This window comes from Melospiza georgiana, chromosome 9 (genome assembly GCF_028018845.1).
Source record: "Melospiza georgiana isolate bMelGeo1 chromosome 9, bMelGeo1.pri, whole genome shotgun sequence".
In the NCBI taxonomy this organism is placed as follows: Eukaryota; Metazoa; Chordata; class Aves; order Passeriformes; family Passerellidae; genus Melospiza; species Melospiza georgiana.
This window is the reverse complement of record NC_080438.1, coordinates 7,964,627-7,990,363: the sequence shown is the minus strand read 5'-3', so window position 1 is coordinate 7,990,363 and position 25,737 is coordinate 7,964,627. Positions and strand designations below refer to the sequence as shown.

At 42.5% G+C, this 25,737-nt stretch overlaps 1 protein-coding gene across 2 annotated transcripts; it reads left to right on the top strand.

Moving 5' to 3' along the window:
• Positions 1–70: 70 nt before the first annotated feature.
• Positions 71–24,578, top strand: SWT1 (SWT1 RNA endoribonuclease homolog). Of its 2 annotated transcripts, XM_058030200.1 has the most exons (19): positions 71–164; positions 1,036–1,110; positions 3,679–3,737; positions 4,415–5,159; positions 6,141–6,212; positions 6,352–6,408; positions 6,990–7,119; positions 7,239–7,340; positions 8,874–9,062; positions 9,401–9,494; positions 10,687–10,823; positions 11,470–11,618; positions 12,867–13,005; positions 13,779–13,924; positions 15,027–15,235; positions 15,465–15,593; positions 22,252–22,318; positions 23,000–23,064; positions 24,390–24,578. In XM_058030200.1, the coding sequence occupies exons 2-19, from the start codon at positions 1,045–1,047 to the stop codon at positions 24,493–24,495; spliced, it is 2,661 nt and encodes an 886-aa protein (XP_057886183.1). In that variant the 5' UTR covers positions 71–164; positions 1,036–1,044; the 3' UTR covers positions 24,496–24,578. The 2 variants fall into 2 exon arrangements, with proteins under 2 accessions (XP_057886183.1, XP_057886181.1); XM_058030198.1 differs by lacking the exons at positions 22,252–22,318; positions 23,000–23,064; positions 24,390–24,578 and having other exon boundaries at positions 94–164; positions 15,079–15,235; positions 15,465–15,552.
• Positions 24,579–25,737: the final 1,159 nt, after the last annotated feature.

The window sequence follows — 25,737 nt, the reverse complement described above, 5'->3', positions numbered from 1 at the left end:
GCGCGCTCCGCCTACACTTCCCAGCCGCGCCCGGGCCGGCCCGGCGCGCACCGCGGCGGAGGCGGAGCCGCGCCGGGGCCGGGGCAGCCGCGGCGGGCACGGCCCGAGCCGCCCGAACGGCCCCGACAGCTGCCGCGGGGCCCGCCGGGGAGCGGCCGAGCGGGGTGAGGCGGCGCCGCACGGCGTCCTGTGAGGAGGGAGGAAGGGAAGGGAAATAGACGGAAGGGAAGGGGAGCTGTGTTTGTTGGCAGCGCCCCGGGTGCCTTGCGGGCCCCCGGGCTGTCCCCTCGGAGGGAGGGGGCGAGGCAGGAGCTGTCGCCCCTCAGTCCCCCGTGAGAGGCTCCTTCAGAGCCCGGTGCTGCCCGAGCCTCAGGGCGGAGCGGGTCCCGGGGTGCCCTGCTCGGGTCTGGGGTCTGGGATCGCCTCGCTGGGAGCTCCGGGTGAACCACAGCTGCCCTGAACTTCCTGGTGGTGCGTGCTGTTTGTGTGGAGGGGCTGCTGCGGGATGTCACTGTAATTCCGCCATCCTCGGAGGGGCCGGAGGCGGCTGTCACACAGCCGGGACTGCCTTAGACAGTCACAGCTTCGGCTGGCTTGGAAAAGCCCAACGAGCCCAAGCTGTGCCCGATCCCCACCGGGTTCCGCAGCCCAGAGCTCTTGAGTGCCACGTCCCGGCCTTGCTGGGACACCACCTGCAGGGATGGGGACTCCAACACCTCCCTGGGCAGCCCCTGCCAGTGTCCGATGGTCTTTAAACTTGCAATGCGGCTCAGTGTTGAAGGATGCTAGTTTTTGTTTGTTTGCTGGTACAAAATAGGTGTCTCAGGGAGGTGTAATTGCTGTCCTTTCTGCTCTGGCGTCCCCTCGGATTTGAATAATTAATTAACACTGTTCAGATCTGCTGTGGATCTGTAATGAGGAAACAAAAGAAGACTATTATAAAGTGTTTTTCTCTGTGCAGTTATAACTTATTTTTAGCTCATTTGGATCTAAAAACTTAAAACAAGCAATAAAGACAACACGCTTTTTTCGCAGGATTTGAAGATGTCTAAAAAGAAGCTGAAGAAACTGTCTGGAAAGGAAGTCTCTTTGGATGGCCAGGATGACAAAGTAGGAGCAGAAATATTATTACTTTTATATCTTAATTCAATCTCCTACATTCAAGAGAACATTGTTTAGCAGCCTTGTGGTAGAAGGATGAATTCAGTTTAAAGACAGAGTCATAAAGAGCAGCAGGAGGGTTGAGTTGGGCAGATAAATGTGTTTTTCTTCAGAAGCTGTGAGTAGTATGGGTATCAGAAAATAAGAAATTTTTTCATTTTAGTGTATCTTTCTGTTTGAGGAAAGTTGGGTTTAATGCTGGTGCTGAAACCAGTGGTGTTTTCTTGCACTGCTCTGTAACTTGGATAATATATCCTAATTTTCTGATTAACCACAAATTGCACTTCACAGCATTTTGGTGAGCGACTCTCAAATATTTCCTTCTAGCCACTGAGACATAAATTAATGACCAAAATTCTCAGCATATTCTAGTACATACTTGTACTAGCTGACTCTAGTGAGTCAGCTTTCACTGAATCACTTGTAAAATGCAGGTGCTACAGGAGTTGTCACCTTTGGGTCATACTTGTGTGTAGTTTCCTATTGTTTTTTTATTGTTTGTGTTCAACTCCTGACAAGTTATTTACTCTTAGAAGTACAGTACATAGTTGATAAATCAGTAGTTTATTAAATCCACACTTAAATTTGCTAGATTTTTTTCCTGTTGGATTTTGCAAGGAATATGTATAAAGTAAGAGAGCTTTTACCTGTCTTCTCAAAAAATTTTTGCAACTGTTAATAAATGAGCATGATTATGGCCTTACAAACTGAATTATTCATGTTAGAAGCTTTCTGATCATAGAGAAAACGTTGTTCAAAGTCAAATGTTTGTAACTATTATTTCTTGCCCTGGTTTCTTTACTATTATTCAATTTATCTTAAAAATAACTTGTCCTAAGATGCCTTAGTGTTTTGGGTTTTTTACTTCTGTAATACAAAGGGTAAACACTTGGCTTAAAACCTCATACTGCAGCTTATTGCCCTTTCTAATGCCTCACCAGTTTGCAGAATACACCTTTAAGAGCAAAAAGATGAGGAAATCTCTAACAGGAACAAGTGTCCTGCAGTGTGATCCCAGCATGGGTGGGAGGTGTCTTATACCCCAAACTGGTCGTGCTGGGAGGAGAGGAACAGTAAGAAAATTTGCTTATGAGGATTAAATTAAATGAAAAGGTTTGAGAAAAGGAGGAGGTAGGTTGAAAAGAAATAATAAAAATGTCATGAAAACTCATGGCTGTCAGGGAATAGGCCTTGAGGAGAGAAATGAGCAGCTGGAAATGGGTTTGTTATCACCAGAAGTTGTCCCAGGAGCATCATGAGCTCCGCCTACCCCAGGGGAGCTCCTTCAGTGCTTTCCAGCTGCTGGGACAGCAGGGGGGTGCATGTGGCCCCGGGGGGAGCCTTTGGAATTGTCTGTCATTCTGTTTGTTCTGTGCATTGCTGGTATTGGTCCTGCAGCTCCAGACCAGCCACAGGCAGAAGTTCTCAGAACTGCCTTAGTTTAGGACTCCCCTGGTTTCTGCAAGCCTTTGATTTTTGCATAAAGTGTTCTCTAGTGTGGGAGTAAACCAGCTAAGGCCTCTCTGTTGGAAAAAGAAATGAAATTTAGTGAAATGTTTAATTACAGTTTAGTTATGAGTTGTGTGCAAATTGGTTTGTTAAAAACAGTTCTGTAGCCGTTGATAGTATGTGTTGGGTTTCGTGTGTAACTTAGCAGGTAGTCTTAGGAACTTAATAAATATTTAAACTAGTAGGAAAGTAAGAGTGCTAACCTGTCTGGAGGCAGCATACAATGTTCTTAGAATAAGATAAGCAGAAGATTTATGATTTTGTATGTGAACTAAGGAATGTATCACAAGGGGTCTGTTGCTAGTCAGGGGGAGCTGTTTCTTGGAGACCTTGTTATGAATCGCATGTATAAAAAGGGAAGCACCTGTGTGTGAAGCTGGGGCTCTGACTTGGGACGCTAGTCCACAGGCTCCCGGGCCCTTAATAAAGCACCGCACAAAACTTACCCGAGGTTTGTGTCCTTTATCTATCGGGCAACATCTCTAGGTAGGAAAAATCACTGCAGAGTGACCTGATGGCCTCACTGAGTCAGCAGGCCCCAGTTATTGAAAGAGTGAATTATTTGTGAAAGGATGAACTGTCTGGAACTTCCTTATCCAAAATAATCCATGTGTTACCATTCTCTGTTGTAACTTCCTGCACCCTGCTGTGGTTTGGGGAATCCTCAGTCCTGTAACCCAGAGGTGTGTAAAAACTACATGTGGACATGGTTTTACCTGAGTGAGTGCCTGTGGGTTGATCATGGTAGGAATGTTACTATCTCAGGTCTGTAGTTGTCACTGCTGTAGTGGACCCTGTTGAATCACTTTGTAAGCATTTAAGTGCTCCATGATTAAATCATTAAGTGCTGTTAAACCCTTTGCACCCTTATCTTTGCATGCACATCCTTGGCACCCTTTGACCTTAGTGTTTCTCTAAGCAGCCAAACCACCCAGTTTTGACATTGTCTTATGAAGGCTTTTTTTTCAACTGCAGTTTCATCTGTAAGGTCCTGATTTTTTTTTTCAGAACTCTGAAGACACAAGATCTTACAAGCACACTGCAAAAGAAGAAACAGAACATCAGAGGTAAATTCTCAATCTGTCATTAAATAGAACTATTTTAAAATATAACAATGCTGAGGACTTAATGCTGAAGACTTTTTTCAGCCTGTTCATTAAATATGGTGTTTTAACCAGTCTTTCTTTGGATATTTTAAACCTAGTGTACAGTAAATATAATTACTGAGTATTTTCTCTGCTCTTATTAGGAAGTTTCCTAATAATTTTTCATAGAATTAATGATTTCTCTAGAAAGGTATTATATTTCCCTCTGTTGTTCCCTTTCCAAGTTCCTCAGCCAGTGCAGGATAAACAGTTTGAAAGCTGTGTGTGTTTTGGCACTGTGTGACCAAACTGACCTTTTAGGTAACACACCTCCTTTATCACTTAACTGCTGTTAAAACTTATCTATGTGATAAGAAGAAACTCGACTGTGTAGGGTGTCTCTCAAACCAGCAGTGAATGCAGAAAAAGCTTTTTCTCCATTTTCTGGAAGCTAAAATGGCTGTACAGTGGAGAAAGGTAAATCCAAAAAATGCCGTATCGAACTATTGAAGGATAACTGTTGCTTCAAGTTCATATTTAGGAATATGGTGCTCATAAATTAGCTTAGCTCTGTCTCAATTAAATGCAGATGCCTTTTTTGTTGCTCTTTTCCATTAACTGAGCTAAATTACATTACTTTGTTGATCATGTTTCTGTAGGTCCAAACCAGAGAAAGATGGGCACGAGAAGAAGCGACACCGAAGTTCTCGTGCTTTTGATGATGCAGATGGAAGATCCCAGGAAAAATCTCCAAAGAGAAGCAAAACCCCAGATAGTTCTTCAATTCATACAGAAAGGCAGAAGAAAATAGTGATCCAGTTTAAAGCCAAAGAAATCAAACATGGCAAAACCACCCGCATTCCTGATGTGGTGACTGCCAGCAAGGAAAGAAGTCGCTCTGATGGAAGAGAAGGAAAAAGGCTCTGGCACAGCTTTGAGCTTCAGAGGGACAAGGCACTGAAGAAAAAGAGAGAGAAAGCTGAACTCTGTAAGCTCAAGCTAAAAGCAGAACAAGCTATGATAGAAAAGTTTAAGTCCTCTGTGTATGAGGTACCACATAAAAAGGTAGAGAGCTCAAAAAAGCGAAGTGAGGATGTCAGAATTCCCAAAAAGCCACCTGACAGCTCTGCAGGGATTGGGCATGGTGACAGACCTGCCAGTAAGGAGCCAAGTGTATTATCTAGCTTCTGGGAAGAAGAGGAGGAGGAGGAAGAAGAATACAAGGACTTTGCTGAGAAAAAGAGGCACACGAGTAAACACAGATCATCACACTCCCCACGTGAAACTCCACCACGACTGGACTCTCGAAAACGCAAGAAACACAGCCCTGGTTCTCCTAAAGCTCCTGAGCACCCAGGAACTAAAGAAGGAGACTTGGAAGCCACAGCATTGTGTTTTAAGCAGGTAATTAGAACCCGTTCTTTGTATTATGTAGATGTTTCAGGATGGCTTCTTAATGGCAGATTTATATGAGCAGACTGTCTTCTTATCCAGCCAGGTTTCATAGCTAACTAGGTGGATTTTTCTGATCCTAATGTAAACCTTGTTTCCATGTTCCTCAGCTAAATGTTAAACAGACCAGAAGAGTAAAGGTCTTGGGACTGTGTCTGCTCAGATGCTTCCATGGCTTTGCTTTGCTGCTGGGGGTGTGGAATACTTTAGTTTAGGTACAAATCAGCTGATTTTTTGTTTTGAGCTGATAAGGTTATTTCATTTTTTGAATGAATAAACTGAAGCAATGAAAACTTGCTGCCAGACAGAGCATTGCTAGCAGAGTGATGCCTGGAGAGCTTGGGGTGGATGTGGGACTAAATTGGTATGTGTGCTGCAGAACTTCCCTTTTATCTGTGATGGGTTTGTTTCTAAGCTCAGGTTGTGGTGCAGAGCCAAACACAAGCTGGATATTGATCCATGGGGGTTTTTTGCTGTTGTTCTGGTGAAGATGCCCAGCAAGTTTGGAGATTCCAGTTTGTGTTACAGTAGTGTGAACATTTTATGTGTATGCTAAGAGTTATTACATGCAAAGCTGGGGAGTCATTGAGGTTGGAAGGCACCTCTGGAAATCATCCAGTCCAGCCCCCTTGCTCAAGCAGGGTCAGCCAGAGCTCACTGCTCAGGACAAAGGATGGAGACCCCAAAACCTCTCTGGGCAGCCTGGTCAAGCACTTTCATTGTAAAAAAAGATGGGGGGTTAATGTTCAGATGGAATTTGCTGTGTAGTCCAGTCATTTATTTAAAAGAAAGCCATGCATCTAAGCCATATTAAAATGATACTGTAGATGCTAATAATTGTAGTTTATGTTCCCTATTCACTTGGGAGTACCCAGTGTTCTCTAAAAAGCCCTCTAAGACTGGTGTTGTTCTTCTGTTCCTGCTTGTTTCTAGAATGTTGAGGGCCCCTGCACATCTGACTCCTACCAGGGAGGTGAGGTCAGGAAGCCTGGGCCTGTCCCAAAGGTGAGTGAGGGACTTGTTTAACACTGCAGGGCTGTATTCCAAAACTCCTGACATGGGGATCCCTTTTACCTCAGTATTCCTTGATATTTTGTAATGTTGGCAGGGTGTGTGTTTGTGGTGTTTTTAATTCTCCCTACAGAGCTCTGAAGACTTTCCACCCCTTCAAGACCGTCAGAACACAGAAACAGACCAAGAGGTTGGTAATGCTTTCATTTAACACTTCTGTATTGTCTTAAAGACCAAGGGCACCGAGGTTGTGTAACTGGACAATTCCATGACCTTCCCAAGTATTTGACATTGTTGACTTATGGTCTACACTCAAATGTAGAGCATTTATTTAAAAAACTAAGCAAACTTGCTGAAGTGTTGCTAATCAGGAACTTTCTGAGATAAAGTGTGTCTTTCTGTTACCATGTGCAACAAAAGGGCCTTCAGAGTTGCTCGCATGCTCCAGCTATCTCATGTTTCATCCTTTAACTTTTTAGTTGGAAGAGAGACATCTTTTTTAAGAAGTGCCTGTTAGGAAACTTGCAGTTTGTGTAGCAAAAAAATGCAGCAAAGTTTTTGAATACCATGTAGAAAGGTCATAAATCTTTCTAGGCCATATTTTGGATGTAGAAGTTCTTGTGGATTTGTATTTCCTGTACTGACTTAAAATTTTTCAGACATCATTTTGAGCCAGTTTTAACAGTTTTAATGCAAAAGTGTCTTTTTGGGGAATAATTATGAAGTGATTCCTTCCAGTGGATTACACACCTGCTCATTTTCTCCCTGTAGATGCAGATAGTTGAAGACTTGCACGTTGCTCGTGTGGAGAAGATGATGGCCCTGTCTGTAGTACAGACCTGTGGAGAACTTACAAGCATGGAGATAGATCTTCCAGAACAGGATTTAAATACTTCTGCTGGTATGGCATGATTGGATCTGCTTTGCTCTCTAGTGGCAACCAGTAATTACAGTTATTGATGGTATGAGTAAGGAGCACACAGCTGTTTATTTCTGCTGTTTTCTCTTCTTTTCCCCTAGGGGCTTTTAGTTCTGGTCTGAACATCCTAGTGGTGATTGACACAAATATAATGATTAGTCACCTTGAGTTTGTGAGATCCCTGAAATCTGAGGATATACCAGGTATGTAAATATGTTCTGATGAGTAAGACATTGTAAGAAAAACAGATGCTGTGAGAGCTTCAGGATACCTGAAGTAAACCAAGCCCTGGGCTCCTTAAAAAGGCAGCAGGTTTCATGCAGAGGCAGAAGGCACACAGAGAGCCTGGTTCTGTGAACCCAAACAAGGTGCATCCTAGGGAAACCGCAGGTGTGGAAGCAGAACCTACTGTGCTCACAGCCCATGTACCTGCAGAAAATCATGGCAGATACTCCCATGATTATGCTTGAATTCTTAGCAGTAAATAAGTCTTAGCCCTTTCTGAAAACATAATTTAAGCATTTAACCCCTTACTAGTGAGAACTCTATTTTCTCATCTCCTTTTAGGATTTCTTTTTCTAGAAATATAAAACTATCTAAAAAGTGTTAGGCCGTCAGTGCTTTGTTTCTGTCTTGGTAAAGGTGGCAGAACTGAGCAGTTTCTCAGGAATTCAGAATGCAGACCCTGGCTTTAATATTTGCCTCTAATATTCTGGGAAGCTGTGGGTTATTTAATGTTTGCAGGATTGGGATTGTCCGTGTCAGTTCTTGGTAGGCACATCTGGAATCTGTCAGAATGCCTAGGGTGCTTTGATGCTTTCAGCTAATGAATACACTTATTCCAGCCACCTGGAAAATGCCTTTCCTTAGGGCCTAAGTGATTTTCAGGAGTGTGTCAGACTGTATTTCTTCTCTCAGGTTAGGAATGCTGCTGTCTTATGTACACTGAAATGCCTTTTTAGAATACCAACACTCCCAGTGTCTGGTCCTGCACTAGACCCACTATGTTGAGAAGGCTACTGATTCCCAGCCTAATTTATTGTAAAGCACATAGTTATTAATGCCTTTTTCTAAATTTTTCTAAAATTTTTCTAATTTTTCTAAAATTCTGTTCTCATAATATGAAGGAGAAAGAAAACAGTTGAAGTATTTGTCATGGGGAGACCCAACAGAACAGTCATTAAACTTCTCATTTACCCCTGTATTTCATGTAAAAGTTTTAAAGTTCAGCCCATACTTACCTACAAATAAAACCATGGTCCAATATCCACACTTTCTGTTCCTGGTTTAGGAGTGCTGGTTGGCAATGAACACCAGCCCATGCTGCTTTTTTTGCTGCTTGTTTTGGCACAGTGACTGCTGTGGTCACTGAGATGTGTGCAGCCTGGTGTTCCAGCTGCTGTTTCTCCTTGCTGGAACATCTCACAGCAAGTGTGTGCCAAGATAATTGGTGCAAATATGTGTTATTAATGCTGTCAAAGTATTCTGCTGATTAAAATTGTGTCTCCTTTATGTTTGCCTGCTACTGTCACTTTTCTATGTAATCAGTGTAGAGGGAAATCAGCCTTTTTCAGCTTCTTTTCAAATGCTAGTTTCTCTCGAGCAAGGACTATGAAAACTACTGGCAGAAAGGTGTGAACTTGCATAAAGATGATGCTTGAGTTGAAAGTTCTCTGTAGCAGTTTGTGTCGCTCCTGCAAATACCTGTTTATTGGTGATGGTTTTCTTCCTTCCAGGAGTTGACAGACTTGCATTAATCATTCCCTGGGTCGTCCTACAAGAGCTGGACAACTTGAAGAAGGGGAAAATGTTGCAGCATGTTCGGGACAAAGCTATCCCTGCAGTGCAGTTCATCTACAAGTGTCTCAAGAACCAGGATTCCAAACTGTGGGGGCAATCCATGCAGCTGGCTTCTCAAAAAATGTGTAATACATGTGCAATCCATTTGTGCTGGGTACTTCATCCTTGCACTTCACCTAGTGGCAGCCTTAGAATTCTGAGTTTAATGGAGACTTCTTCACTCTGCTGTTTGCTAATTAGCATGAGCTAATTTCTTACAGCAGCCTTCAGAGTGTATCCAAGGCTGTGGCATGTGAATGTCTCCACTACCTATTGTTTTACCAGTTGTTTCTCACTTTCACCTTACACTTGTGTCCTGGTGTGGGGAGTGTTAAATATACAGAGAGCACCATGAGTGCACTGAGGTGTTTGTGAGGCTGAGCTGTGCCCACATCCCTCAGCTGTGCCTGCCCTGCCTTTGCAGATGGGCTGAGTGACGAGAACAACGACGACCGTGTCCTGCAGTGCTGCCTGCAGTACCAGAAGCTCTTCCCACAAGCTCTTGTTGTCCTCTGCACGTGAGTTCCTGGCTGCATTTAGCTCTCCTCCCACACTGCTTTCAAAGCAGGGCTTAAAGAAAGAGCACTTTCTGATGTGAGCTCTTGGAAGGGCAATCACCCTATTAAAAGCTAGAGTAAAAGGATGTAATAAACCACTACAACTGGAGATGGAATCATCTTCATGAGCTTGAGTCCTGAAATAGAATTCAGCTTACCCAAGTTTCAATTTTAAAACTTGTTAAATCATAGTTTTCTCAGATTTTATTCTAGTTTCTCATAAAAAAAATATTTCTGAAGTTACAAAATAGAAAAAAATATGTGAATTAAGGATTGAGATCCAGTTAGAGACTTCATCCCTGTTCCCAGTCAGGTGAGCAGAAGCAAGGAAGGAGTTAATCTTAGAAAGACAGAAGCTGGGGATGGATTTGCTGCTGTTCCTGTTTGTGAGGATAACAGCTGACCTCTGGGTATTGATTCTGAATTTGATAGGAGCAGGTAAAGCCAGCTCAAAGCACTAATACTCCTTGGCTCTACTTGCTCTGGTCTTGGCCAGAACCAGTTCCTGCATGGTTCAGTGACTGAGATTAAAAGTCTGGGCACCATTTGGGTTATGCAAGTTGACACAGGTGGCTGTTAAAAATGCCATTTCAGTCACAGTGTTCATGAGGTCATGGTGGTGATTTTAGTCTTCAACTGATCAAAAAACAGGAGGTGACTTCAGAACGGTTTTCATCCAAAAATCTCTTTATCCTCCAGCAATATAAGCAGTGGGAATTTTTGAGAAAGTACTGGGATGCAACTTTGTCCTGGGTTTTTAAAGTAGTTCTGCTGGAGCAGAACCTCAGAGTGGCATCTGGGATAAAGATTTGGCCAGCAGAATGTTTCGAAAGGGTCTCAACAAGGAGAATTAACTGCAGCCATCAAATAAGATAGTGCTGTCTTAGAATTATTGCCTGCTTTGCTTTCTGAGATCATAGCAAGTAAGCATCACTGCTGTAGCAATTATAGTATTGTTTTCTTAAACCAAGACCCTGAAACACTTCTCAGTCTGTTTCTCATTTTTACCTAATTTTCTGGTTTAAATTTTTGAACTGCTTCTAATTGCTTAAAAAAGAGAATTTCATCTATATAATCAAGTTCACAAAATAAGTTTTCCAAATACAGTGTGCTGCTTTTATTCCTTTGTTGACAGCAATTACTTATTTTCTAGGGATGATAAAAATCTGTGTAATAAAGCCATTGTGAGTGAGGTCAAGGCATTCTGCAAAGCTGATCTGGTCACTGCTCTGCAGAATGTGAATGTAAACAGGCCCCAGAACTCTGAGGAGCTGCAGCAGCCAAAGCAGGGTGAGTCTGGGAAATATGGTGGTTTGTAAAAATCAGTGGGGTAGAGGAAGAACAGTTGCTACTATACCTTCACTTTTCCTATGCTTTGAATCTTTATGAATGTTTTTTTGTTTGGGGAAGGTTTTTTCAAAGGTTTTCTGAAAGTTGGAGATGTTAATTAAACCATCTCAGAGTTCTAGGAAATTAAAATATGACATATTTTTATTTTATAGAAAAAAACACTGCATTAATTTCCTGTGTTTAGAGTAATTTAAAAGAACTTTTTGGGACTGAAGGAGGTTTTTTTTTTCATTTTTCCAAAGATACAGGCACAGCTTACAGAGATCCTCTTGTGCTTGCTGATAACCCAGCTGGCTGTATATGATCTAAGTTATTTAAGGAAAAAAGAAATGTGGAGTAAGATCACTAATGAATAATACTCTGGGGACATTAACCTTCTTGGTTAGTAGCTCTTAATTAAAAATACACACAGTACAAGTGGGTATAACTAGAAATAATTGAAACTTAATTAGGTGAAGCACACCTGCTTTATAAACCCAAGTGCAGTGTGTCTTCATTTATGGGGACAAGTTCTTCATGTGCCATCAAGATGAATTAGATATAAACCCAGTTCCAATAACTGCCTTTTGTGTCATTGATTTGACAGATACAGAATTTGGGAAGACAAGAGCTGATGCTGGTTTTACTGCACAATTCCCAAATGTGCTTCCAGACCTTGAAAAGAACTTAGGAGAAGCTTTGTCCTGTATTTTGGAGACTGAAATGAAACTTGCATTTGGAAACCTGTGGATGGAGGTGGTTTCTTACATCATTTTGCTTGATATTTTGATTATTGAAAGGTTTGAATGTCCTTGATATTTTATTGCTATTAATACCTGTGCCAAGCCAAAGCCAAGTCATCCAGGTCCCTGATCATTGTCAGGGGACAGCTCAGTGCTCACTTCTAATATTTCATTTTATAGCAAGATTATCCTGTTTGATCACTAGTGTGCAACATGTGCAGTATTTTAATAGAATTTTAATGACACAGTAACAGGGCTGCTGCTTTCTCAGTGTGAAGTTTCAGAATTATTTTTATTAGTGGCATTAAAATTCTATTTCAGTTTTGCTACTCAAGTAAAACCCTGCACTGTAAATACATCCTGCAAGAAATCATTCCATCATGTTCTATATAGTATCAGGGTATTTGTTGCAGGCATTTCTTCCCCACCAGAACAGATGTGGATAAAACTGTTCCCACCTAAACTGATTCCAGTGCAGATGCAGAATGACAAGGGTACTAATGAGAACCTCTAAACATGCTTGCAGAAGTATGGTTTGCAGAAGATACATACCCATGTACAAGACACTTTCAAATCATCCATGCTTTACTTTAGATTCCATTTTGTAGCTGGAGTGGGGTTGTTAAAAGTTTAAATTTATTGCATATAAGCCTCTGTGGCTTTAAAAATCCCCCAAAATCATGGGGTGACTGTTGTTTCCCAAGCTGCCCTGATTAGCTGCTTTCAATCACTTCTCTATTCACTTAATTAATTTCTTTAAACATATCTTCAAACACTGGTTTCACTTGATAGTAATGAATTCTCAAGTTTTTTGCAACACACGTATTTTACTTCATGTGTAAGTAGTCAGAGTGTTTATTTTTACTTTGTAACAGTACTGGAAAATCAAAGGCAAATTTACTGTTGTTCTTTTTATTCTTGTTACTGTTGGCTTTTGTGCACAAGTAACTCATTGGATCAGTTTTGACAAAAATCAAAAGTCCTAAGATTTTTTGAGGAATGAGAAACCACAAATCATCTGACTGATTGATTGTGCATTTCTTCTGAATGAGCATCACTGTTTAACCCATGGTGCTGCTGAATCAAATGTTTATTAATAGATAAACTTGTTTAAATCTGGTCTTATTTCTGAGGAATCACTGAATTTCTCCTTCAGCAGTCACGAATCATCACATTCTTGAAGAACAGAGCAGTTGTGAGATTTATAGGAACATGTCTAAATGAAAACCAGCCTTTGAATTTATGACATACTCTCTTCCAGATCCTGTATCTGAAGCCACCATGGACCTTAGCAAACCTGCTGAAATGTTATAAAAAACACTGGATGGCTGTTTTTGGTTATGTAGTGCCAAGGAGTTTACTTTCAAGCATTGAATGTCTTTCTAAACACCTTTATGCAGGTAACGGTCCCTGAGAAAGTTAATTGTAAACTTGTAAAAAGCCTCCATGTTCTGGTTTGAGTTATGGAACTGGCTGTGTGTATTAATGGTCACCTGGGTCTGAATTATTTTTAAAAAGCAAATAATCCTTTTCCCTCCTTTGCCTCCATGTTATATGTGACCAAATGATCTGCATTTACCAAAAAAATTATGGAGGAGCAAAGGATATTTAATGTGGTATGTGAGGACAGGGAGGTTTGTTTTAAAAAGAAACAAACTGAAATAAAACCTCCACAAACCTTCCATTTGTTTAAAGATGTCTTTGAACATTTGATTTTGACAGACCTGGTGAACTCCCCCAGAGGGTGCTGGGCAAGGCTGCCAGAGCCCCAGGAGGGTTTGGACAATGCTCCCAATTGTCCAATTGGGATTGTTGGGGTGTCTGTGCAGGGTCAGGGTTGGACTCTGATCCCTGTGGGGCCCTTCCCACTCAGGATATCCTGGGATTTCTTGGTTCTGCCTCTTTGGGATATTGTTGTTCTGCAGAATTATTTTAGATATGCCAGCTGATCCTTGTGTAAGATCCCAGGATAAATTTGGAAGACTTGGTTAAGGAGTGAGCAATCTCATGCATGTTTCTCTGAGATTGTTGTACCTGATGCTTCTGAACCATTTTCCTAGGCTTTTCAAGTGCTTCTGTTAATCTAGGTATTTGAGTATTAAATTTGCCTGCCAAGACTGTTAAATCCTAACTTGTTTTTTTCCTCCTTCTTACATGAATGTCTAAACATCAGATAAACCATTTGACCCCTCAACAGTGCGTGTCCTACTCCAGGAATCCAAAAACTTGCTCCATGCTTTCAGCTGCAGGTCAGACTACAACGGTGTCCTGCCCCAGGCTTATGCTGAAGTGGCAAAACTCTGTGAGACCCTCGGCGGGGTAAGGGCAGTTTTGGTGTTTGTCCACCTCACCCCATCCTCAAGTTGTTCATGTTCCAAACCTGGCTTAGATTTCCTAATTATTCCCATCATTTCCACTGATTACTCCAGGAAATGTTGCTGGGGTGTTTTTGAAATGAAGAGACCCTGACTTTAACTTTTGTTTTCATGCAGTGAATATCTGCTAATACATTTTTTCTCTAATATAAATGTGTTAGTATCAGAAGGGTGACTGAAACCCATTATTTTGTCTTAGCTTTCTATTACATTTGTATCTGATGGGCCTTAGAGGTTAAACTTGCTTTTTCTGACATGGGTCCCATACTGCTGTTCTTAAGTGGGTTACTTCAGCTTTCATTGTCTGTGTAGCTGAAGAAGGGATTCCCTTTTTGGGAATGTTTGTGGTGGTTCTGCTGGCCCCTTTTGTGTTCTCAGAAGTTGGTCTTCATTTCCAGCTCAGCTCTGAGGAGGAAATTCCAACTATCTTGGTTTATGGCTACTGTCACTTCTGAATGTAATGATGTAAAAACTGGAGTCATGAGCATGGATGAAATATTTGGATTTATAGGAAAGAAGATAGGTCAGAACAGCTGTCAAGAGTTCTTGGTGTCTTTGGAGAAGGATGAAAGGGAAAGAAAGGTCAGGAGTCCCCTGTGCTGGGACCTCTGTGCAATGTAGTCAGCCCTGAAGCTGATGTTCTGTGTTATGAGAATCAGGCTCTGTCTGAAAACTTCTCAGGAAGGAAATTCCTCCCTGCCAAGGTGGTGAGGGCCTGGCACAGGGTGCCCAGAGAAGCTGTGGCTGCCCCTGGATCCCTGGCAGTGTCCAAGGCTGGGATGGACAGAGCTTGGAGCGACCTGGGCTGGTGGAAGGTGTCCCTGCCCATGGCAGGGGTGGCACTGGATGGGCTTTGAGGTCTCTTCCAGCCCAAACTATCAAGAGAGGCTTTGGAAGCAGAGACTGTAACCTAGGTGACTCAAAGAGTTCAGCCTTGTTTTCTTGAGCAATGCTTAAAAAAAAATCTGTAGAAGTGTGTAGATTCTGGTTTTCTGAAGTTAGGAACCAAGTACATTGATTATTTGTTTGCTGAACTGTTTTATAAGGTGAGGGCAGACAGTGAGCAGGATTTATCAGAAGACATCATGGTTCTTTCAGAAAATGCTGCGTGTGAAAAAATGGAAGCCACGATGCCCAATCTGCAAAGCACTGAGGAAAAAGAGCCACAACCCAGCTTTCATGTGGCTCAGGAAAACAGGCACCAGGAAATCTGGTCAGTCCTGGAAGGTGTTTGGAACACCATGAACTTGTACAGGTACAGCTTGCTAAAAAGGCTCAGAACTAACACATAGCCTTAGATAACTTTCAAACGAGCACACTTTAGCAACTGTGCTTCTTTTACCCTGTAATTTAATGAATTTAGATTAATTGATAATGCCAAAAAAAAAATCACACAAAAGTTGGGAGCATGCAAATTGTTATGTGAATCAGAGCTTTTTTATTAACTGCTTTTCTATCTCTTCTTTATTTCTTTTGAATTTCAGTATTGAGCTGTTCCAGAAGCTGGACCCCAGTGCAGCGACCATGGCTGGCAAGGCCTCGTTTGAGGAGGCTTTTCTGGGCCTGCAGAAGCTGCTGGTGGCAGTGAAGGACATCCGTGAGGGCATTGGCAGGTGAGCGCTGCAGCTGGCCACAAATGTCACAGGCACCTGAAGTCACAAAAGTCTGAAGTATTTCAGCACCAAACCACTCTTTATTCTGTGTGCTTGGTGACATGATTTGCAGTAAAAATCCTGCTGCCAAGGTCAAGGCTGCCTTAAACTATTGGTAGCAAAAGATCAACATGGAAGTGTTGCAGATGTGGAGATCTCTTGCAGGGAATTTGCCTAGGATTTGTTTTCCAGTGTTTGACCAGCAAGTTGCCTCTGCTCAGGTGTAACTGGAGCTATTAATGATTAATCATTATGATTAATACATCAGTTTTGATGGCAGGAACTTTGAATAATTCAGGGCATTTGTGTTTCAAATGTGAGGCCTGCTCAGATGGGGACAAAGTTCCAGTAGAGTGAAGGTTGTAAAGTTTTGGGGTTTTGCTGTTCCCAGTTCTTCATGATAGCCATAACAACAACAATCAGCTGCATTTTTTCTTTAGGCAGGATAATATTCCCTCTGTCTTCACAGAATCACAGAATCCCAGAGTGGTTTGCGTTGGGAGGGACCTCAAAGCCCATCCAGTGCCACCCCTGCCATGGGCAGGGACAACTTCCACTGTCCCAGGGTGCTCCAAGCCCCATCCAGCCTGGCCTTGGACACTGCCAGGGATCCGGGGGCAGCCACAGCTTCTCTGGGCACCCTGTGCCAGGGCCTGCCCACCCTCACAGGGAGGAATTCTTCCCCAGCATCCCATCTGACCCTGCCCTCTGGCAGGGGGAGCCCCATCCCTCCACTGTTTTTTAACAGCACAAAAAATTGAAAGTTTCAGGAAGAATAAGGAGTCTCCTGTGTTGTCTTGGCTTAGTCCTTTTTACATGGCACTGAAATATAGATCCATTCAAAGAATTACAGTCTCTCTTTCAAATATAAATTATCAAAATATTATAAAAATTAGAAACAGAAAAATATGGGTAGGAATGTGAACTTGAGCAGCTGAGTGCTGATGGATTAAACTTATTGCTGGTGGGTTTTTTCCCCTCTAAGGAAATTGTTTCAATCAAGTAGGCTACTGCTAAACTTTGCTCTCTTCATTCTGATACTAAAGTTTTTGCAAGACATCCTGTGGTACCAGTTTATAAATGTGATGGATGAGATTAAATGGGAGTATGGACTATTCAGAATGGTTATTTTTGTGTTGCAGAGGTATTTAATTTAAAACTGTTCGTTTTCTTTGTGGGAGAGCTCTGTAAAAATAAAACCTCCTAGTAATAAATAAAAATAGACAGGCTGATTGTTGGAATGGAGTAGTTTTGCTGGACACTTTGGAAATGCCTGCTCTGATGTGCAGGTTTGCAGTAGGTGGCATCGTGGAGCAAGTAATGGGGAGAATTTGTTCCAAGCATTTTCTGCATTGGCCTTGAGTGGAGGGATTTAGGGAGTTTGAGAGCTCTGAGGAGCTTTTCCAAAGAGCCAGGAGCCAGGTTAATGTCTCATTGCAGTTTTATGAATATTACAGAGTATTAAAGCAAAAATTCAGAAGCTTTCATAGAACCAGAATGGGTGGGGTTGGAAGGGACCTTAAAGCTCATCTGTTTCCACTCCCTGCCATGGGCAGAGACGCCTCACTTTCATTTTGCTCTAAAACTGACCTTGCAACATATTTATATTTCCTGATTTTTGAAAAAAATGCCTCTCAGTGACTTAATCTAATGGCATGATTGCAGAAAAGGAGGCACTGGAAGAAAAACAGTGAGAATGTTCTGTCTTGACTATTTGGAGGTAGCACAGCTTTTAGTGATCAAATACAGCTGATTCTGTGGTACCTTCTGATCCCTGCTGTCCAGAACAAAGAAGAGAAAAAGTGTCTTGTGGAAGTTTGAAGCTTTACCAGTAAATGATGTTGAAAGTTCAACTGCATTAAAAGTTTAGATTTTCAGATTGTTAAAAACAATTAGAAAAACATGATAATGCTTTTTGAGATAAATGTAATGATACCCTTAATCATAAAAAAACCACCAAACTACCCAGTGGCACTACCCCAGCTATTCAGGCTTGATGGCCAGAACATGTTAATGACAAGTACAGATACAGAAAAGGAAAAAAAAATCTGTTACATTGAAGATGTGTGACAGCTTTTGGCATATTACCCTGTTTTGGTAATTTCTGTAACACTGTGCAGGTTTTTTTATTTTGTCTTGATTTCTTCCACTGATAGCACTGGTAGCAGAGTGTGTTTGTATTGCACAATTCTGCATGCCAGCAATGACAGCCTTCAGGTCTGAAATTAAGATAATCAGTACAGTGAGCATGTATACCTTTGCTGTTGGTAATGGGCAAATGGTATGAAACCTCTGAAATTTAAGTATCCAGTAAAATTGTGAAACCATTACATGATTTTAAATAATTTTGTATTGAGGTTTTGTGAGTGTTCTCACTGGTGGTTTATATTTCTATTTGGGTTGGGTATTATTTGGAACCAGTTAATTGGGGCACCTTATTTAAAGTCTCTTAAATTAACCCTTTAAAATGAAATAATGGTTTAGATTTGCTGATGTTTGCCCTCAGCTGAATAGAACTTGTGATTCTAAGTTTCTGTATGCAGCCCTAGGGAATTGGACATTGTCTTAATGTTTCCTGCCAGGTTTCTTTTAGATAAGAAATCCTTGTTCATAGGAAAGAAAGAAAATTCAGTCTTGGGTGAATTGATGCACTTATTTCAAGTTGGATTTTTTTCCTTTCATCTCTTGGCTAAAAAAGAATTTTTTTGTTCATATGCCAACTTGAAAATCAGTCACATCTTATAGCATATACACTTAGATACAGGCCTCCTAAATATTTATACTAATATGTTGTCACCTGTAAAATATTTGCCTGTTACTGACTGCATAAGGAGCCTGAGTTCTGCTTTTCTAATATATTATCTAAATTGAATTTCTCTCACACTCCCAGTGGTTTGGAAAAATGTGGTTTAGTCCAGGACTCTAGAAATGTTTGTAAATTAAAAGTGTAATTTCTTAAGATTTCAGTAGTGCAGGAGAGTGTTACTATATCAGCACTGATCAATGAACTGAAATAATTTAAAACAATTCTGCAGTGTTACTAGTTTTAGTACAGAATTCCTCAGATGCAGAGAAACTGTGTCCTCTATTTTTTCAGCTGGTCAGTGGAGGAATTGAGATCTCTCCTCTTTGGTGTCTCAATAGAGAATTGTCTTCATTCCCTTAGGCTCTGGTGTCAGTTAATAATTTCTGCCATAAAGTCTCTAGATGAAGAGCTCTGCCTTCAATCTTCTCTGCACACAGTCTCCTTTTGGAAGGAAAATGCACATTAGCTCCCTGTTCAAAAAATATCAGACATTCCAATCACTACTTGTTTGATCTTTATGATTTTATGCATTTAGGTGAAACCTGAAACAGAACTTACCTGCAGCCTTCTCTGCTGCCAGCCCCAAACTGAAATGCTGTGTTGTGCCAATTTTAATGACAGCTGTAAGAAACAAAGCTCAAGCAGAGCTGGAGGTGGGCAGTGCTCCCCAGGGGACAGGGCAGAGGTGGTGCTGTGCAGCTGCTCACACCCCTGGTGCCTTTAGAGCAGTCTGGAAAGCAGAAAGGTTGCAAACATGGGGCTCTAAAGCTACAGTGCTTGGAGCCTGGAGAGCCAGGGGTGCCAGCAGGGGCTGACAGCTGAGACAGTTTGATCTATTTCTTATCCATTTCTATTTATTACTGTATCTTACACCTTGTGCTTGGCATCAGGTGATGGACAGGACAGGAGATAAACATTGGGAGTGGTTTGGGAAACACTTGAGATGAAATCATCAAGTCTGACTGTATCCTTTCTCCCTCCTGCCCCCAAGACAGCATTTAACCTCCAATTGGTGGCAGGTATCCATAGTAATTTCTTGGGTCTTTCTTTGACATTCCCTTCTTTACCTCACATGCTCAATATTTCCAGAAAACTGTGTAGAACCCCTCTGGAGTTCTTAGGCTGAAGCTGAAGTACAGAATGGGGGGTGTTGTGGTGTGGCTCTGCAAGGCTGTGCTGATGCAAAGGCCAAGTGATTCCATGGATTTCCACCCTCTGCTTCTGAAGCAGTGTGGAGAGAGGAGCAGCAGCAGTGGTTGGTGTTGTAGTGCTGAGGTTCACATGGCTGCTTAGAACAGTTGGATGTAAAAGCCCTTTGCTTCATGGATTACTGATTTACAGGCAGTTCTCCAGACATAGTTCTACAGTTGAGGCAGATGTTTTATCACTGAGAGACTTCCATTGAAATGAGGGCAACTTGATTTAATGAAGTAATGGAGGCAGAGTCAATGCTCCTACAGACAGATCCAAATTTCCCAGTGCTTCCCATTCCCTTAAAATGTCCATTTTCCATAGCACAGGGGGGTGGCTACAGGTGATGAAAGGAACATGAAGTGACTGAAAGCAGTAGGGAGCAGTGGTGCTGAGAAATCATTGCTCTGCAGACAGGAATGTGTCAGTTTTGTACAGAAGAATATATTCCCAGACTGGCACTGGTGTTGCAGCCCCTGTTTAGCTGCAGACAGCACCAGGCTGTTTTGTGAGTGCTGGGAATCTGTGGGGGAGTTATGGTGCAGCTCAGCAGCTTCCCAGGGTTCTGTGTGGAGTGAGGGCTCCCCCCTCAAAACAACAAATCTCTTACATTGGGAGCTGCTATAAAACTTGGAGCCAAATGTCAGACTTCTCATTCCACAGTGCAAACCCAGAAACCATTGGCTCCATCCAGGCAAAGGCCATAAAATGAGGTACAGGGTTTAACATGAGGTTACTTGGATGATTAATTACACAATTTGGTTTTTTTTCCCAAAGAGCTGGAAGCACAATGAGTTTGTCCACACACCTGAGGTCTTGCAGGGATACACTTGAGAGTGTTCCCTCCATCCTTCCTCTGGAGAGCTCCCATGGCCAGGTTTTCCAATGGCAGCTCAGTCCTTGGCACAGCAGGAAGAACAGGGATGGACAAATTTTGCCCCAGGATTTTGTGATGGCCTTGGGGTGAGATGATTCATAACACCTTAGCTTTTATGTTGTGTCCACTTGTGCATCCAGGCTGATGGCAGCAGCCAGGCAGGTTCTGCTTGGACTGGAGGGAATGATTCCATGAGGAATCTGCCTGGACTGGAGGGAATGTTTCCATGAGGAATAATTCATATAATTCAGCCTCTCCCAGGTTCAGGATGCTCTGCTCCTGCTGCTGCAGGTGCTGGGTGTGATAGGCAGGGCTGGATGGCCTGGAGCTGCTGGGGTGGGCAGTGGGAGCTGCTGGGTGTGGGAGTGGGAGAATCCCACTTTGTTGGGTGGGAATGGGAGCTGTTGGGTGGGGATAGGAGCTGCTGGGGCAGTGGGAGCTGCTGTGCAGTTGCAGCTGCCAGGATTCCCAGCGTTTCCATGGAGGGTTGCTGGCAGCTTCTCCCTGCCGGCGTTTTCCGCTGTCAAAGCCGATTGTCGCTGAGGTGCCCGGGGAAGGCTCTGAGGTGTTTTTAGGCAGAGCAGCCACTTGGTTCCCTTCCTGACTCCTATTAAGGCAAACATTTTGGGTACTGCTTCTTAGGAAGCGGAGGGAAGAATGCATGACTAATTTTTGGTGATAATTCCTATGAAAAATGAGAAAAAGCAGTGGACGCTCTGCTTTTAGAGGGGACTCAACAATAAATCCTGTGCTGTGTCATGGTCTTCTAGCCTGCTTCAAACACAGGCTCCTTTAACTGGTGTTTTTAAACTTACTCTCTTACTTTCCTGTGCTTTTTCAATTCCTAATTAATTCATTTATAAATGAAGCTTACAGCTTGCAAGAGGAGGGAGAGAATTTGGGCACTTTCCCATGGGAAACTAAATAGCGCTTTCCCCAAAAGATTTTCTTTTTCCAAGTCCAGTCATTATCTTAATCATGATTTAACTATGTAAGACTTAAAAATCCAGAATTTTCTCAGTATTTCTTAATATATATAAGGTGTTACTTGTGTTTCAATTTTGTGTTGATTTTAAGGTACATTTTGCAGCATTTAGGAGGGTTCTGATTTTCCTGGTGAATGCAAATGAAGTTACACTGAGGTGGAACTGAATTGTATCTGCCTGAATAGATGAGGATAATTAATTTTGTTAAAAACCAAGTTCTTTACTGGATTGGCTTTGGAGCCTTGTGGAAAATGATGTCCATCAAGAAGCTTCATTAAAGCCACCTCTCTTCAGCTGTTACATCCCCCTGGCCCTTGGCTGTATTGAGTGGAATTGGTGCTTATTAGAAGTAACAAAAATGGAAAGTGAGTTGCAGCATTTGGGCTGCACGTGGGAATCTGGAGGGAATGAGTTAAAGCTGGGGTGGGAATGTTGTGTGTGAGCCCAGGGGCCTCACTGGTGGGCACCAAGGGGCTTTCAGTTAATGCTGGGTTTCCTCCCTCCTCCCCCATTCAGAAATGGCTCACAAAAACATGGAGGGAATTGTTAATTAGAAAAAGCCTCCAGAAAAGTCCTCACAGAAATAATAAGCTCTTTAATTCTATTAGAGTAGTGGAAGGGAGAATTCTTCAAAGTTCATAATTTCCTTTTTGTTCAAGTAATTTTTTTTCCCTTGAAGATTTCTGACTTATTTTTTTAACTCTTTCATAGACTCCTTTTCTACTTGCTTTAAATCATCTTCAAACTTTTCTTTTTCAGAATTTTAACCCCAACCAGCAGTTTCCAAGATATTTGGACCCTCTATAACTTCCTCAGAAGACATGAGGTATGACATTTTCTTTGGGGTTTGATCACTTCACTTACAGCTTTTATTTCAAGAAGCTCTGAGGTCATGTCTCATCACTGTATTTCCATTAAGAATTTTGATTCTTTGCTCTTATTTATTAGTTGTTGAACATAAAGATAGATTTTGGTTGGATTTCAACAGGTATTTGCGTTGTTCCTATGATTTGCTGAGTGCTCACTTGGTGTGAATGACTTGCTGTTGAGAATAAAAAGCCTTGTAATGAATGTTTTTAGTAGAAAATTTCAGTTTAATATGTTACATATTTCAGGCTTGCAGTGCTCTGCTGTGCAGGGAAATATATTTGGGGTTTGGGCCTTCAGATATATTTTTGGAATTGGTGCAAGTCAGAGCTTATTTCATTTGAGATACACACACATATATCTATATATATGTATATGTAAATAAAACTATAGGGTAACTTAAGAGGGGAGGAAAAATTCTTAAAGGTTTTTTAGATTTTTGCTGAAGTGGTTAGAAAATGGAGCTGGAATTAGTAATATTAGATTTAATTGCAAGATACAGGATGACATTTTTAATGTACTGTCTCAACTTGAGAACCTGTTATGGAATACATGAGCTCTATCTGCTACTCCTACTGTATAATTGTAGAAGATATGTGATACTTGATAAATTACTGTATTAATTCTTTCTTTGTTTTAGATCAATAACAGTCTGAAGTTCACTGCTGAGGAGCTGTATGAATGTGTTTCACAGGAGCTCTACAGGTGAGCCAGTTACTGACCCCACTGGGGGAGCAGAGGCAGCTTTTTCACCTGTACTACCAAGGTACCATCAGAGGAATCATCTGGGTCAATAAAAATCCCCCTTTGTAGGAGTAGTGTAGGGAAAATAAATGTTTTTTTTTTAAATTCCCTTTTTAATTTTAATGCCCGATTAGCACAGAGCAGGAGAGGACAGAAATTAAATTTGACCTGAGGCATCAGTGCCTGCTTGGAGATTTTCAGCTGTTGAAGGGAGGTGTTGAGCCCTCTCTCCTCTGCCAGTGGTTTCTGGCTCATTTCTTTATGAATTTGTGGCACTGAAGGTTTGTGAATCCAGGCTCTGGGAGGTTTCTAAAATGCCATCATGGATTTTTAATAATTCTGAGCTGGCTAATACAGGGCAAGTAACTGGATTTTGCTGTTGTGTGGATATGAATGAGCTGTCACTGGCCAGGATCAGCTGAGTGAAAGGCTGGAGGGTGAATTACTCTAAAAAGCTTCCCTTTGCCTGGATTAATTCTGGGTCCATGAATCTTCTGTTAAGTTTCATGTGCAGTTTGCAATCAAGGAGACAAAGTTATTCAGGGAGGGAGACATTCAATTTTTATATCAGTAATAAAAAACAGTTTAAAAGCTTCACTCCCTCAGGTTGATGACCTGTACTGATACAGGCATAAAGAGAAGAGTGTGTGGAAATTCTGCACTCCCACAAGGTGATGGCTCTAGACCCGTACTGATACAGGCATAAAGAAAACTGTGTGTGGCAATCTGTGCTCAGCAGAGTAGAGCAGGTGCTTTGGAGACTTCCCTGGCAGCCCTCGGGCTGTGCTTGGGGAACTAACTCAGTGACTGGGGTTTTCTTCCTTTTTTGAGGAGCAGCTTTGAAATGGTCTTTTGAGAAAGGTTTGCAAAAGATTCTAAGTTAGGGCATGTTTATATGTGATCAGGTTGAGATTACTCTTTTGAAAGGGTCTAAGTTGTAAGGGGGTGTATCCAGATCCTTATTTTCAGTGTGAGTACAGGCTATGTCAGTGTGTGAAGGATGGTTGAACTGAACCTTCCAGAATCCCAGATCTCTGCAGAAGGTTGATGTCAGTGACCTCTCCTGACAATTTTACCTGCCCTGGAAGGGACCAGGGGCTCTGCCTGTGGCAGCTGTGGGTCAGCTGTTGCAAGGAGCTCATGTGAAATCCTCTGATGTAGCAGCTGTAGTGCAAAAGTCACTGCTGCTGCTTGAGTTTGATGGAAACGTCCTTGACAATGTAAGGAGTATTTGTAAAGATTGCTGTTGTGCCGTGTCCTGCTAACCTTTCTCTCCTGTCTCCCAGGGAGAGGCTGGAAGTGGGCTGCTGCCAGCTGGCCCAGCTGGAGCAGACGCTGGAGCAGTGCCAGGCGTCCGTGCACAGGGAGGCCGAGAGCCGGGGCTGGCTCTGACCCGGGCTCAGCTCCGCCTCCTCGGGGGAGGAGAGGAAAAGGGAGGCGCTGGAGGAGCCTGAACCCTGCTGCCTTTTCTTCTCGAAGGTTTTCTTCTCGAAGGTGCTGGTTCGGCTTGGAGTTGAAGGGAAAACACAGTTTCACGTGGATATTAAATGTTGGGATTTCTGCTGAGAATTCTATTCAGTACTAGAATGTTCTGTCTTGAGTGAGGGTGCTGCTGGATAGGCATGGATAGCCAGGAGCAGCAGGGCTGGCTTGGGATGCAGCAGCTGTGCTGTGCTGCTTTGAGCACCCAGCGTTCCTGAGGAGCTGAGCTGTTAATGGTTGGATAGGAAACCCCTCTGTTTGTTTTGCTGGTAGTTTACAAGTCACAAGTAAGAAAAAGGAATCTGTTGTGTGACCCGAGGGTAGGAAGTAGCTGAGTGCAAGGCCAGGGATGGAGGACTGACCTATGGACACACCTGTGTGTGTCCTGTGCAGTGAAGGCTTCAGAGAGGATGTAGAAGGGGCAAAGGAGCAGACTGATGCCTGTTTTTCCTTAAGGACAGCACAGACCCCCCACCCACACACAAGTGTTTGTCCCATACCCCTTTTGAGAGGAAAAGGGCTTTTCTCCTTTGTTTGAGCAGGCATTTTATATTCATACAGTGGAAAGCTGCTAGCAGTGCTCTTGGGGAAACTCCTCCTCCAGCTCCTGCCACATCCTTCTGGAAGGTGGGCCTGGGTCCTCCCTGGATATCCCTCTGTGGCTGCACTGCTGGCTGCTTTCCAGAACTGCTTTAAGTCCATGAAACTTCCCAAAAGCCATTTTGTAAGGCCTTTAATGCTACCTCTTCTTGTATGTATTTGTACAGAGATGAGCTGACTAGCAAAGTTCTGAAGTGTCTATTTTGATACTAACTTTTGGATGTATTTGTAAATTCTTGATTGTAAAAATGTAATTTATTGTTACATAAACATTCTGAGTTCATTCTGAGTGGCTGTGCCCAGTCCCTGTGGATTCAAGTGCAGCACAGTCCTGCCAGGGAGTGGGGTGGAATTCCTGTTGGAGCACAGTGACTGTGCAGGGCTGTTCCCACAGGGGTTCTCCAGCCCTGGGAGTGGGGTGGGGATGTTGGCTCAAAGGTGCTGATGGGGGCAGCTGCAGCACATGCTGGCTGGGAAGGGCTGTTGTGGAAGATGAGTCTTCTGTTCCCCTTTCTCTTTGTAGCTCTCCCTGCCTACAGCCATCAGAAATGT

Bases quoted from the DNA above. Each gene is read 5' to 3' on its own strand.
- SWT1 (XM_058030200.1), top strand. From the start codon at position 1,045: ATGTCTAAAAAGAAGCTGAAGAAACTGTCTGGAAAGGAAGTCTCTTTG. The intron at 5,160-6,140 runs GTAATTAGAACC...GCTTGTTTCTAG, and splicing joins CAGCATTGTGTTTTAAGCAG to AATGTTGAGGGCCCCTGCAC. The intron at 9,063-9,400 runs GTAATACATGTG...CTGCCTTTGCAG, and splicing joins GCTGGCTTCTCAAAAAATGT to ATGGGCTGAGTGACGAGAAC.